This window comes from Lissotriton vulgaris, chromosome 2_1 (genome assembly GCF_964263255.1).
Source record: "Lissotriton vulgaris chromosome 2_1, aLisVul1.2, whole genome shotgun sequence".
Lineage (NCBI taxonomy): Eukaryota > Metazoa > Chordata > Amphibia > Caudata > Salamandridae > Lissotriton > Lissotriton vulgaris.
The window spans coordinates 422804592-422817962 of record NC_141687.1 but is presented as its reverse complement, the minus strand read 5'-3'; the positions used below and the strand labels follow the sequence as shown (position 1 = coordinate 422817962).

Genomic DNA, 13371 nt, shown 5'->3' with positions numbered 1-13371 from the left:
TCCTAATCCAGCGTGCCAATGGCTCCAGCACCAGGTCAAACAACAGTGGCGACAGAGGACAGCCCTGTTTGGTGCCCCTTCACAGACAGCTGGAAGGGCCTCAACAGTGCCCCATTGACTCTTACTCCGGCCTGTGGGTCCTGCTAGAGCAGTCTCACCAAGCTATAAAAGTTAGGGCCGATCCCAGCCTGTTGAGTACCACAAACAAATAAGGCCACTCTATACTGTCAAAGGCCATCAATGCGTCCAGCGCCAACAATGCTGCTTGCTGGGTTGAGGGATCGCTTGTCAGGTGAAGCACCCCATATATTCTCTGCAGGTTGTGCGAGTGCTCCTGTTAGGCATAAAGCCAGACTGGTCCACGTGGACCACTGAAGTGATGACAGATGTCAATCTATTGGCTAAGACCTATCCCAACACCTTTGCCTCCACATTGAGCAAGGAGATTGGCCGATATAAGCCACACTGCTCTGGAGGCCTACCTGCCTTGTGTATAACCACGATGGTGGCCACCCAGTGATCGACTGGCAGTTGTCCCTTCTCTCGAGCCTCCAATAACATATTTAGTAATGGTGCTATTATTATGGATAGAGTGATTGTTTTTTAATGAACACAGCGAGTGAGAACGAGGAGTTGGGGTCAGATAGAGAGAAAATATTTCCTCATTATTAATGCCATTCAACGCCTAACATCAGCAGTGGAAGGATATATGCCATGATCCATTCAAAACACGGAGAGACCAAAATGCTTCTTTGGATGGACCGATACAAGAATTGGGAGGAAAGCCATCGAACCAGGAGCAGGGAAGTCAGATAGACAAGCCTAACGGCTAGGGTCGTCGACCTTGAATCTAGGGAACTGGGTTCGAGTCTCGGCAATGACACTGAACATCCTGTGATTCTGGGCAAATCACTTAATCTCCCTGTGCCTAACAAAAAAAATAAAAATATTGTGTCCTCATGTAATGCAACTGGTGCTATGTAAAACGCTCTGATACCCGTTTTGGGTCAAGTTCGCGCTATATAAAGCTCTGTAAAATAAAAAAAATACAAAAAAGAATGCTATCATATAATGAGCAAGGGGCTGATATAAAACCCGCATTATATACAATATTCATCAAAGTAGATCTTCGACAACACTTGTCTGTAAGTGAGGCCTAAAAAGTAACTCCTAATTTCTTGAGAATTTCCTCACCGACATGCACACATTTTGTGTGAGCAAAGGGTTGTTATTTTCATTTGTTACTGCCTGTTTTATGTAAAGCAGATAACCCCATTTTTGATAGCAGTAGTTGTCAAAATAAGTGAGGTCATAATACAGTAACGAGTAAATACCTGATAATAACCATGCCCAGCTATTTTCAAATATATTATGGAAACGTTCAATGGTAAAGAATCAGAGTTTATGTAAATAAAATTCTGCTGGCAAAGTTAAAATAACCTCATCTTTGTAAAATTGAAAATCCTGACAGCTTCACAGACCTTGACCTGCAAGTGAAATTCCACATTTAAAAATCGTATTGCTTCAGATTTATTTTTCACAAATTTTTTTGGGGGTATGTGAGAAATTTCACATGAAAAGAATTGTGCCTGCCCTGAGTTTTTCTTGGAAAAAAAATAATTTTGCCAGAATTCCCACCAGCATTTTTTTTTAGCTTTATCAGCCAGATTCATGAAGCCAAATTGTGATCGCAATAGCTGCGAAATAGCAATTGCGATCGCAAATTGAGTAAAAGCAATTCATGATAGTGAAAATAGCAAAATAGCGAAATCGCTAAATACAAATAGCGATTTCGCTAATAAAATCGTAGAATCCTGGAACCAGCCCATTTGCGATTTAGAAATAGCGAGAAACCATGGATTCTGCTAAATCAATTGCGAACTCGCAAAATAATCGCAATCGCCATTCAAGAAAAATCGCAGATTGCGAAAAACACGATAATCGCTATTTGCGAGGCGCTATTTAAGGAGAACCCAAACCAGGTGGTAACCAGCGAAGAAAAAAAAAAAAGTTGAATAAAGTTAACTACAAACAGGTGCAGGCCTGACCAAACACACTAAAGGACATGCAGCTGGAGACTGAGGACTCTCACAATGCCAGGACTCTACATGGTGGTCAGGCGGCGTAGGCTACAGCGAGCAGCACGGAACAGGCGTAGGATCCAGGAGTGGATATTCCGTCAGTGGGTCACCCTTCTGGGCCAAACCAGGGAGCAAATCTATGCTAAGTACCGCTAAATGGGCCAATGATCATTAAGCTGCAGCATCCAACAAGGAGGACCAATGCCGTTCCCACCCATGTGCAGGTATTGTGCAGCCTGCACCTACTGGCCTCCGGAAGCTTCCAGGGGATAGTTGCTGTTGTAGGGGGGATATCCCAGCCCACCATGTCCCACTGCCTAAGGAGTTTCCTGGATGCAATGCTGACCCGGCTACACCACTACATATCATTCCCCACCACCCAACAGGACATAAATGACACCAAGCTGAAATTCTAAAACATTGCACATTTCCCGCATGTAATTGGATGCATTGACTGTACCCATATCCACATCTGCCCACCAGCACAAACGGAATACATGTACCGCAACCGCAAGTCCTACCACTCCCTCAATATCCAGATGGTGTGCAACTCAAACAATTACATCACGGACATAGTGGCACAGTATCCGGGCAGCACGCATGACTCCTTCATCTTCCGGCACAGAGGCATTCACACACGACGGGCCAGGGGAAACTTTGGCGAAGGACACCTACTAGGTAAGTACACATGTCCCCAAATAGTACACAGTGAGCATGTATCTGCGCAAAATAGGCACTCACCCTGTGCTTATTACCCTCAGGTGACAGCGCCTACGGTCTACGTGAGTACCTCCTCACCCCATACCTCAACCCTGCCACACCACAGGTACGGCGTTACAATGCTGCACACATACGAACAAGAAATTGCATTGAGAGGACATTTAGCCTATTGAAGAGCCGTTTCCGCATACTGCACAAGACTGGTGGGGCCATCAAATACACACCTGAGGTCTGCTGCCGCATCGTGGCCGTGTGTGCAATACTCCACAACATTGCTACCAAGCGCAGGATACCAGTGGAGATATCTGGCAGTGAGTCTGAAGGGGACAACCGGCCGCCTCCACATGTGCGTCATGCACACAGAGAAAATCCTGCTGAAGGACACAGGCGCCGCAACCACATCACTATTAACTGTTTCTAGTGCACCCATTCCCCTCACAAAACACTACACTCATGCATGACAAATGTAATAATGACATGAGTGTGAATCAACTTAGACCATTAATCTTAATTGTTCATGCACAATAAATTGGCCTTTAGTAATTCTTGTGTCTCATGAAGAGAGCATTACTCCATACCTCTCCATGCTGGGGTAGTTGGTTTGCAGGGGTGTACTGCATGGCCTCCCTCAGAGTGTCTAAGTCCTCAATGTCGGTTATGACGAGACGCCCCAAGTCGTCTCTCTGTGTCCTGAGGGACGGTGTTGGCCCTAGTTGATGCTGTTGGCCTGCTGCTGCGGCCACGTGCAGGCATCAGTGGCAAGGATGCACTGCTGTTGGTTGACGCTGCCTCACTCACGTCGTCAGGCCCCTCTGCTGCTCCATGGGCAGTGGCCTGGCTGCCGAGCACTGCTGCCGTAAGCAGATTTAGAGACCTGGCCACATCCTGGCAACACTGCACCATCTGGCCCTGCATGGCGAGTGACCTGCACGCCAGCTGTGATGTTGCATTCCCAACTACATGGTTAGATCTAGTGTAGGCTGATAGGCGGGCCAGTAGTTGGCGGTGGCGCCGGCGGGTCATGTCCTGCTGGGCTACCAGCAGCTGGCTGTTCTCTCGGACAGCAGCGGTCATCTGGGCAATGTTTTGGCTTGTCGCCTGCATCTGGGTGAGAATTGCTGCCAGGTGACGCGCCTGTGTACGATGCATCGCCAGCATGCGGCTTTCGATGGCCAGGCCAGGATCAGGTATTTGAAGTGCCCTGCCGGTGCCTGCTGGGCCCTGACGCTGCTGGTGCCTCAGTGCGCTGGTGTGTGATCTGGCTCCAGCTGTGCGCCTCGTCTGCCTCCTAGGCGCTGGTGGTGGGGCCTGTACCACTGCTGTGGCTGTTTGCTGGGGTGTTGGTTGCACGGCTGTGGCTGCAGGGGTGGCCCTGTCCGCACGGGGTGGTGGTGGTGGGAGAACTACTGGCCCTCACTCTCATTGTCCTCCTGGCTCTCGGCGATGTGCTGGGCCTCGCTATCTGTGCTGGCATGCTCCACTGCACCTGTAATGTGAAAGGGTGCATGATTAATGTTATGTATCTTGCACAAGCAATGTTGATACAAGCATGCAGGCTTGCTTTCCCTGACAGGCTTTTGGACTTACTTTGCATTTACTGCTCAGGCTGTGTTGAGCTAACTGGGGGTACATGATTTCACTACAACTACCACAATGCAATGGGGCTTTTTTGGTGTGCATGGGCTGCATTGTTGGGGATGTCATATTGCTAGCTCTGGAGTCATGGGCATTGTTGGGGGACAGGGTCGCAGTCGCATGGCACTTACCTTCAGATTGTTGGCTGGGTCGAGACGAGTCCAGCTGCATGACCCCCACGTAGGCTTCTGGTGCCATGATGTCCTCTATCAGGTCCTCCAATGGGATGTTCGGTGTGGCTACAGATTCCCCTCCACCGGTGGCCAGTCGCTCCCCAAGCCTCTCCGCGATACGCTCCTTAGAACAACCTCTCAGGTCGTACCTGCGCTTTTTAGGGTCATCAATTGACCGCTGTGTCACCCCAACCGAATTGACCTTAGCGCGGATGCGCTGCCAGATCCTGCGCTTATCTGCCTCTGGCACCCTCCGGGACTCTTTTCCGAAGAGCCAGGCATGATCCTTGCAGACCCCCTCAATTAGATGCTCCAGTTCAAGTTCAGAAAACTTGATTTTGCGCTTTCTCTCCTGCCCACTGCTCCCTGCTGCATCCTGGTACATCTTGGTGAACTTTTTTCCTGCTGGGGTACTGCACAGTGTAAGGTTTGGTGCTCTTCAGTATCCTGCTGCCACCCCCTGGCTCTGTGTTCTGTTTGTGGGTGTGGTAAGCCTACTTCCTGGTTGTGATGTCATCAGTGGGCTCGAAATGCGACTTCCCATTTTTGCGATCTCGCAGTTAGCGAGATCGCAAATTGCGATTTCGCTAAATGCGAGGTCGCAATTTCTACATTGAAAATAGCCGATTCTGCGATTAATATGCGATTGTGGCAAGATCGCAATTGCGATCGATTGCGATTCGCTTTTTTTGCATCGCATTTCTACATGAATGCCATTCTGCGATTTTCAAAATGCGAATTGCTATTTTTCGCAATTTGCTAATCGCAGAATGGTACCTTCATGAATCTGGCTGTAAATCTTTTACAACTTCATGACTGCCAAGAAGCTGGTAAAAGTTAAAACAAAAGCTAGGGTAGGTGAAGTCCATCAATGCAATTTCATACCTATCCAAAAGGACCCAGACTATGCCGTGTGCCCTGCGTGGCTTCTGCCCACTCTTGCAGATTTCTGTTCAGGTTCTAGAGAAGCAAGTGGAAAATGGAGTGAGACTGAGCTTGAATAACATAGGGGAAACACGACGTCAATCATGCTGTTCCTTGCCCTTCACTTTAACAGATGGAATCATAAGCCCCGCACAACCAAGGTGTGCATAAGATAGATCCTGATTGGACCGCATTACTAATACCACCCCATGATTACTGATGCTACAGACTATGGTAATTACCGGGTGTGGCATTTTATCAAAATGAGGGCCTTCCTGTGATTCTCTTCCAAATATTCTCATGTCTTTCTAAACTAAATTCTATAATCATGGGTAAAGCACTCATCCCCTGGAAGACTTGTTCATATATTGATAATTTGTTCTTACTTTCACTCTGCCCTTTAGCTGCCCAGGTGATTGGCAAACGAGCAGGCTGCCTTCTGCTCTTGCAAGAACTTCTGCAGGTGTGTGGCACTAATTATTTCTGCCTTGGATTCGTGAAACTGTTGTTTACTCTCCAGACTGTGACAGGCTTCAGGGCCGACCTACATTTAATGTAGACACTGTTTTAACGGGTCCTTAAATGTCTAAGATTTATGTGAATATTGCACGTTTGCAAATGTTTAAAGAGCTCGAGAGATTGTCCAAGAGGGGCCGGTAAACTCAGGGTGTGTAAAACCATCAGAGGAGTTACAGACTTTTGTTTCCCTGTCTCCAGCTCTTCCGTGGAATGACACTGCCGAAGGAGTGCCCAGCGCGCCGACGGAAGAAGCACACACGTTATACAACAGCAGCACGCGCAGCACAGACGGCGGCCCGCAGGATGCAGTGCAAAAGGAGACCACTCTGCCGTCACGACTCGTCTACTTCATCAACATGGACGGCGAGAGCCCCTACCACGACCTGGACACGCGAGCGCGAGACCAGCAGAAGCATAACAAGGTACGTGGCTCGTGACTGACAGAAATTACCGCGCTGCTTCCTAAAAGCCCGAGCCCGCCTCTCTCTGTTCATTAGCAGAGCTTACATAGCGCTTCTGACTGCGCATTCCTGCACGGAGCTGCCTGCCCCGTTGCAGCCAGGTGCACACACGTTCACGACTTTGAAAGTGTATGCGTTTGATAATAAAGCAAAACACAATTCAATGCAGCTGGCACTGTCACAAGCAATCGAATGTCTTTGTTAATTACCCCCTCGAAAGACCACCCAGAGAGCATAGTCATGAATATTTCTGAAACTAGAATATGTTTCAGAGGGTGGACACACAAGTCTAGTCAGGGTCGCTTCTAAAAAACAGTGTGTAGTGTGCTCTAATGTAGGGCACACACGTCAAGGGTGCTTCTCAGACCAGTGTGTAGTGTTTTTTGTTGTAGGGCCCCAAATTCAGGGTTGCTTCTCAGAACAGTATGTAGTGTGTTTTGTTGTAGGGCCCCTAAGTCAAGGGTGCTTCTCAGACCAGTGTGTAGTGTGCTCCATTGTAGGGCCCCTAAGTCAAGGGTACTTCTCAGACCGGTGTGTAGTGTGCTCCATTGTAGGGCATCTAAGTTAGGGTTGCTTCTCAGACCGGTGTGTAGTGTGCTCCGTTGTAGAGGCCCTAAGTCAAGGGTGCTTCTCAGACTAATGTGTAGTGTGCTCCATCGTAGCGTACCTAAGTCAGGGTTGCTTCTCAGACCGATGTGTAGTGTGCTCCGTTGTAGGGGCCCTAAGTCAGGGTTGCTTCTCAGACCAGTGTGTAGTGTGCTCCATTGTAGGGCACCTAAGTCAGGGTTGCTTCTCAGACTGGTGTGTAGTGTGCTCCGTTGTAGGGGCCCTAAGTCAGGGTTGCTTCTCAGACTAATGTGTAGTGTGCTCCATCGTAGGGTATGTAAGTCAGGGTTGCTTCTCAGACCAGTGTGTAGTGTGCTCCATTGTAGGGCACCTAAGTCAAGGTCGCATCTCAGACGAGTGTGTAGTGTGCTCCATTGTAGGGCCCCTATGTCAGGGTTGCTTCTCAGACCGGTGTGTAGTGTGCTCCATTGTAGGGCACCAAACTCAGGGTTGCTTGTCAGACCAGTGTGTAGTGTGCTCCATTGTAGGGCACCTAAGTCAAGGTTGCTTCTCAGACCAGTGTGTAGTGTGTACCGTTGTGGGGCACACAAGTCAGTGTTGCTTCTCAGACCAGTGTGTAGTGTGCTCTGTTGTAGGGCCCCTAATTCAAGGTTGCTTCTCAGACCAGTGTGTAGTGTGTTTTGTTGTAGGGCCCCTAAGTCAAGGATGCCTCTCTGACCAGTGTGTAGTGTGCTCCATTGTAGAGCCCCTGAGTCAAGAGTACTTATCAGACCGGTGTGCAGTGTGCTCCATTGTAGGGCACCTAAGTTAGGGTTGCTTCTCAGACTAATGTGTAGTGTGCTCCATCGTAGGGTACGTAAGTCAGGGTTGCTTCTCAGACCAGTGTGTAGTGTGCACAATTGTAGGGCACCTAAGTCAGGGTTGCTTGTCAGACCAGTGTGTAGTGTGCTCCATTGTAGGGCACCTAAGTCAAGGTTGCATATCAGACCAGTGTGTAGTGTGCTCCATTGTAGGGCCCCTATGTCAGGGTTGCTTCTCAGACCGGTGTGTAGTGTGCTCCATTGTAGGGCACCAAACTCAGGGTTGCTTGTTAGACCAGTGTGTAGTGTGCTCCATTGTAGGGCACCTAAGTCAAGGTTGCTTCTCAGACCAGTGTGTAGTGTGCTCCGTTGTAGGGCACACAAGTCAGTGTTGCTTCTCAGACCAGTGTGTAGTGTGCTCTGTTGTAGGGCCCCTAATTCAAGGTTGCTTCTCAGACCAGTGTGTAATGTGTTTTGTTGTAGGGCCCCTAAGTCAAGGGTGCTTCTCAGACCAGTGTGTAGTGTGTTTTGTTGTAGGGCCCCTAAGTCAAGGGTGCTTCTCAGACCAGTGTGTAGTGTGCTCCATATTAGGGCCCCTAAGTCAAGGGTACTTATCAGACCGGTGTGCAGTGTGCTCCATTGTAGGGCACCTAAGTTAGGGTTGCTTCTCAGACTAATGTGTAGTGTGCTCCATCGTAGGGTACGTAAGTCAGGGTTGCTTCTCAGACCAGTGTGTAGTGTGCACAATTGTAGGGCACCTAAGTCAGGGTTGCTTCTCAGACCGGTGTGTAGTGTGCTCGGTTGTAGAGGCCCTAAGTCAGGGTTGCTTCTCAGACTAATGTGTAGTGTGCACCATTGTAGGGCACCTAAGTCAAGGTTGCTTCTCAGACCAGTGTGTAGTGTGCTCTGTTGTAGGGCCCCTAATTCAGGGTTGCTTCTCAGAACAGTGTGTAGTGTGTTTTGTTGTAGGGCCCCTAAGTCAAGGGTTCTTCTCAGACCAGTGTGTAATGTGCTCCATTGTAGGGCCCCTAAGTCAAGGGTGCTTCTCAGACCGGTGTGTAGTGTGCTCCATTGTAGGGCCCCTAAGTCAAGGGTGCTTATCAGACGTGTGCTGCGTTGTCGGGCACCAATGTCAGGGCTGCTTCTTAGACCAGTGTGTAGTGTGTTCCATTGTAGGGCCCCTAAGTCAAGGGTGCTTATCATACGTGTGCTCCGTTGTAGGGCACCTATGTCAGGGCTGCTTCTCAGACCCGTGTGTAGTGTGCTCCATTGTAGGGCACCTAAGTAGGGGTTGCTTCTAAAACCAGTGTGTAGTGTGCTCTAACGTAGGGCACACAAGTCAGGGTTGTTTCTCAGACCGGTGTGCAGCGTGCTCCATTGTAAGGCACACAAATCTGGGGTGCTTCTCAGACCAGTGTGTAGTGTGCTCCATTGTAGGGCACACAAGTCAAGGGTGCTTCTCAGACCAGTGTGTAGTGTGTTCCTGACTAGGGAACTTATAGACCCAATGACTGTAGAAGGAAATGGAATGAGGTCCAAGTACAACTGCTGTACTAGTGGACCACACCCTAATGATAATGGAAAAAATACCTCTCTTCTAACCTGGGGCGGGGGGATTGCAGAATTGGGGACTCTAAGAGTGCAGATGGATCAGTGACAGTTCTCGCTCACTGGGGCAGGAAAGCATCTCTGCAGGAAGACTGGAGAACCTAAAGACTCTTAATTTAGCTACTTTCCTCTACAAAAATCAGGTTATTGGTAGCCTGGCAGGAAGACATACTGCAGGCATTAGGTCTTCTGCCTTGTGGACCACTTCAAAAGATCACACTCTGGTCATTTTATATGTTCAAGAACTGCACTGCCCTCATGCAGCCTTTGTAATCCCAGCAAAGGCATATGGACCATCACACTGCGCATTGCTTCCATCAATATGTGTAGGGTGCAGGATTGGGTTGTTGCACACAGAAGTGGATGCTGCGGCTTGCCAACATGGCACACATGTCATGGGGTGCCTGTCCTTGCTGGCACTCAGGCAATTAGGACCTCTGCCCTACATTGTCACACTCAGAGCTCTATAGCGCTTCCTGTTTCTATGTAAAGAATGGGGCGTGATACAGGGTCAACTGTTTTGTGTACAAGCTAGAAAACATAATCTAAAATTGAGGGAATGACACATTTCATGCATGTATGTAGAGTATCTAGGCATAGTGAAAACTAAGCAGAGGGCCAAGCAAGCATACTGGTGGATGGCGCTAGACAGCCAGGTGGAGAAGCATGTCATGGAATGTGTACAGTGCAGCAATGCAGACAAGACACAGACCACTCTGCAACCTCCACTGGGGAAATTTGCCAATCCGGTAAATCCATGGCAAGATTTGGCAGTGGGCATCCTTGGCCCCATTTTAGATGCACAGAGTGTACCCAAATACACAATAGTGTTGGTAGACAGGCACTCAAAGTGGCCGGAAGTAAAGGTATGCGAAACCATGAACACCGACACTGTACTGACATTCATCACAGCCACTTTCCTGAGAGAAGGAATGCCAAGAGTCATAACTTGTGCTAATGGACCTCAATTTACGTCAGACAAATGGAACGCTTTCATGGAACGTAACGGAATACAGATTAAACATACCCCCGTATATCATCCGGCCGGGAACGGCCTAGCAGAAAGATTTTACCGGGTGATCATGGGGTCAGTACAGGCAGCCATCAATGCTGGAAAGAATTGGGAGCCAGAACTTAAGAGTACGGTATGGTCATCCCATATCACCCCCACCAAGACTGGATATAGCCCATTCAAAATACTGAGAGGATGTGACCCATTTACTAGAGACAACATAGCATGGAAACAACGAACAGTACAGAGCAAATGGTCTCCGGCGGTAGTGTGTAGTAACTTGGAAACATCACAGAAGATCTACACAGACCACTACAACAAACGACACAATGTCAAAGAGTCGTCACTGGAAAAGGGGGAATGGGTCAGAGTGAAGTTGACTTAGATGAGAAGGAAAGGCGACAGCACACCCCTGCAAGTACGAGAAGTCTACGCAAGATCGCCTTATTAAGCGACGGAAAGATATGGTCTCAGGACAGAATGTCAAGGTTCAACAAAGTGTTGAATTGGACCAGGATAGGAGAAATGCAACCAGAAAGAGATGACGACGTGAACCCGGAGGGGGAAGAAAACATGACAGAAATAGAAGCACCTAGTAGCGACACGAGGAGCACCTATACAGAAGAGACGACCACCACCAAAACACAGAAGAAACCAGAAGACAAGGGTACGCGCGTTCAACGGGAGGACCAAGGAACGGGTGAAGTGGCAAAGGGGAGCCAAACACCAGATACACCAAACCATGCCCCACCCAGCAACAGCTGGGATACCCGGAAGGCCACCCTGGTGTAACACTCCCGCACCGGAAGGACCGTGGTACTGCCCAAAGGGTATTGAGAGTTCGATATGAAAACGTAAACACCCACGAGCAAGAACTATCCTTGGACACTGTAAGTTTTGTTCTTTGTTATTTGCAGTGTTGATAAAGGAGGGAGATATGTAGAGTAGCGCTCTAGTATTCCTGCCGCGTCACGGCAGGGAACCCTGGGAGCGTGGACGGCCATGTTGGCCACTGCTGCTCCAGCATAATTCGGAGCTGGTGCTGTTCCCGGCGCTCAGGGAAGTTGATAATAAATTTCTCTTCAGTTAAGCGTGGTGTCCGCCTCTTATTACCCCAGGGACTCCTACAATGCAAGAGGCTTGTCAGTCACGAAGATTGCTTGCTCTAATTTAGGCATTAATTCTGAATAAATTGATCTGTATTCAGGGTTGGATTGGGATTGAAAATTGGCCCTGGCACGCAGAAAAAAAATCGGCCCACATTTGCATAATGCCTTTCTTCAAATGACTGCTTCGGCGTAATCTTATAAAAAAAAGCGGGGCTAAAAAAAAATGCACATGTTAGTTTACACTGCTGAAACACACCTGGAAACAAATACGGCCACTTCTACTCAGGCCCCCTGCCTCCGCCCAGTATCTGCACACGTTAATGGGCTGGCCAGCGAGACAAAGGGAGTGATACCTCTGCCTGTTGCTAAACAGGAGGTAACGAGCGCCCATCTGCCTATAGAAAGGCCACTCAGACACCCACTGGGCCGCTGGCTGTTCGAACTATAGAGACAGCGCCCAAATAGGCCTCCAGACTGCTCAAAAAAGAGACCAGAGCAGGAACTCGGACACCGGTCCCTCGGGTTTTGCCCGAATGCCCGTGTTACCAATCCAACGCTGTCTGTAGTGCCTACAATGACCTTGGAAGTCCTTGGGAAGCTGTACTTTCAGAGACAACTAGTGAGGAATGTGTTATGCCTTTCATGGGATTTAGTAGCTCAAAACTCTCTTTTTAGCTTGATCAATGTTGCTATAGTGAAGAAGTGTGGCTCAATCAGTAGAGCGGCAGACCCTGATGCAGAGGTCTAGCCCGGGACCAGGGTTCAATTCCCTGCCTCGGCGGGTCTTGGGCTCAAAATTCCACGGACCTGATAATTCTCACCTGGGTGCCTATTCCAAACATGGAGTCCCTCTGGGCAATAGCTTGCTTAATCTCCACAACGGCCCCCACAACGCTAAGGATGCCTGGCCTCCACCTTGGGGGTGCCCAGGAGTGGACGCCTCACAGGGAAAGCCAGGATGGGTTCCACAGCGGTATTCGTACAAGTGCCTTGAGACCCTTGCGGGTGAGTAGTGCGCTATACAAGTATCCATTTACATTCTAATTCCTTTTTTCCTCTTATAGTGACTTTATAAAAAAGACTAGAATCATTTATCTAAGAGATTTTTGACATTGGTGCTCTGAATAAGAATTTTGTTTAGCTGCTTCTCCAGACCGAACACCCTGGAAGTGTCTTAACCTTTTTTTAAGAGAGCGCTGTGAACACATTAGCATAGTACAGCTTTGCTTATGGACAGGAAATATTTAACAACATTCTTTGCTTGATGGCCATGAAAGAAAACGTTTCATAGGGGGATCCATCTAGGTCAGGGAGGTTCAAATGAGTCCCTCGTGAACCTGTCTCATGCCAGAATATCAGTATAAACTAAAGAGGTAAATGTATATGCAATGCATGTAAACGTGAATCATTTAGTTAGTGATTATCAAGGGGACCAATGACAGACACCCCTAGTTTCGAGAGGAGAATTCAAACCCGAGGCCACCCTTTTGGATCAGGTCTAGCCAATGAAGGGAGGGACAGTAGAGGATAGGAGGGAGAGGTCGGGCACTGACTGTAGTTTGCACATTTTCCTACAGGGAACGCCCAATGAGGGTTTGGCGACTCCAGGATCCTGCTCTGATTAACTGCAGTGGTCCAGGTTCCTTTGAGCTCATCGAAGGAATTTGGGAGAGTGCGAGTCAGATGGTTTTGAGGGTGTGGGAAGGGGAGATCAGATTTCTACACTGCGCGTTATGTTGGAGAGTTGATGTGTGGTGGTTAT

At 48.6% G+C, this 13371-nt stretch overlaps 1 protein-coding gene across 2 annotated transcripts in view; it reads left to right on the top strand.

The window, feature by feature from the left end:
* Positions 1-13371, top strand: part of ADAM23 (ADAM metallopeptidase domain 23) — a 711121-nt gene that overhangs the window by 63472 nt on the left and 634278 nt on the right. For both annotated transcript variants that reach the window (XM_086955318.1, XM_086955319.1), the window contains exon 2: positions 6251-6474. In XM_086955318.1, the coding sequence (XP_086811444.1) occupies positions 6251-6474 (224 nt within the window). The remainder of the gene's footprint in view (positions 1-6250; positions 6475-13371) is intronic.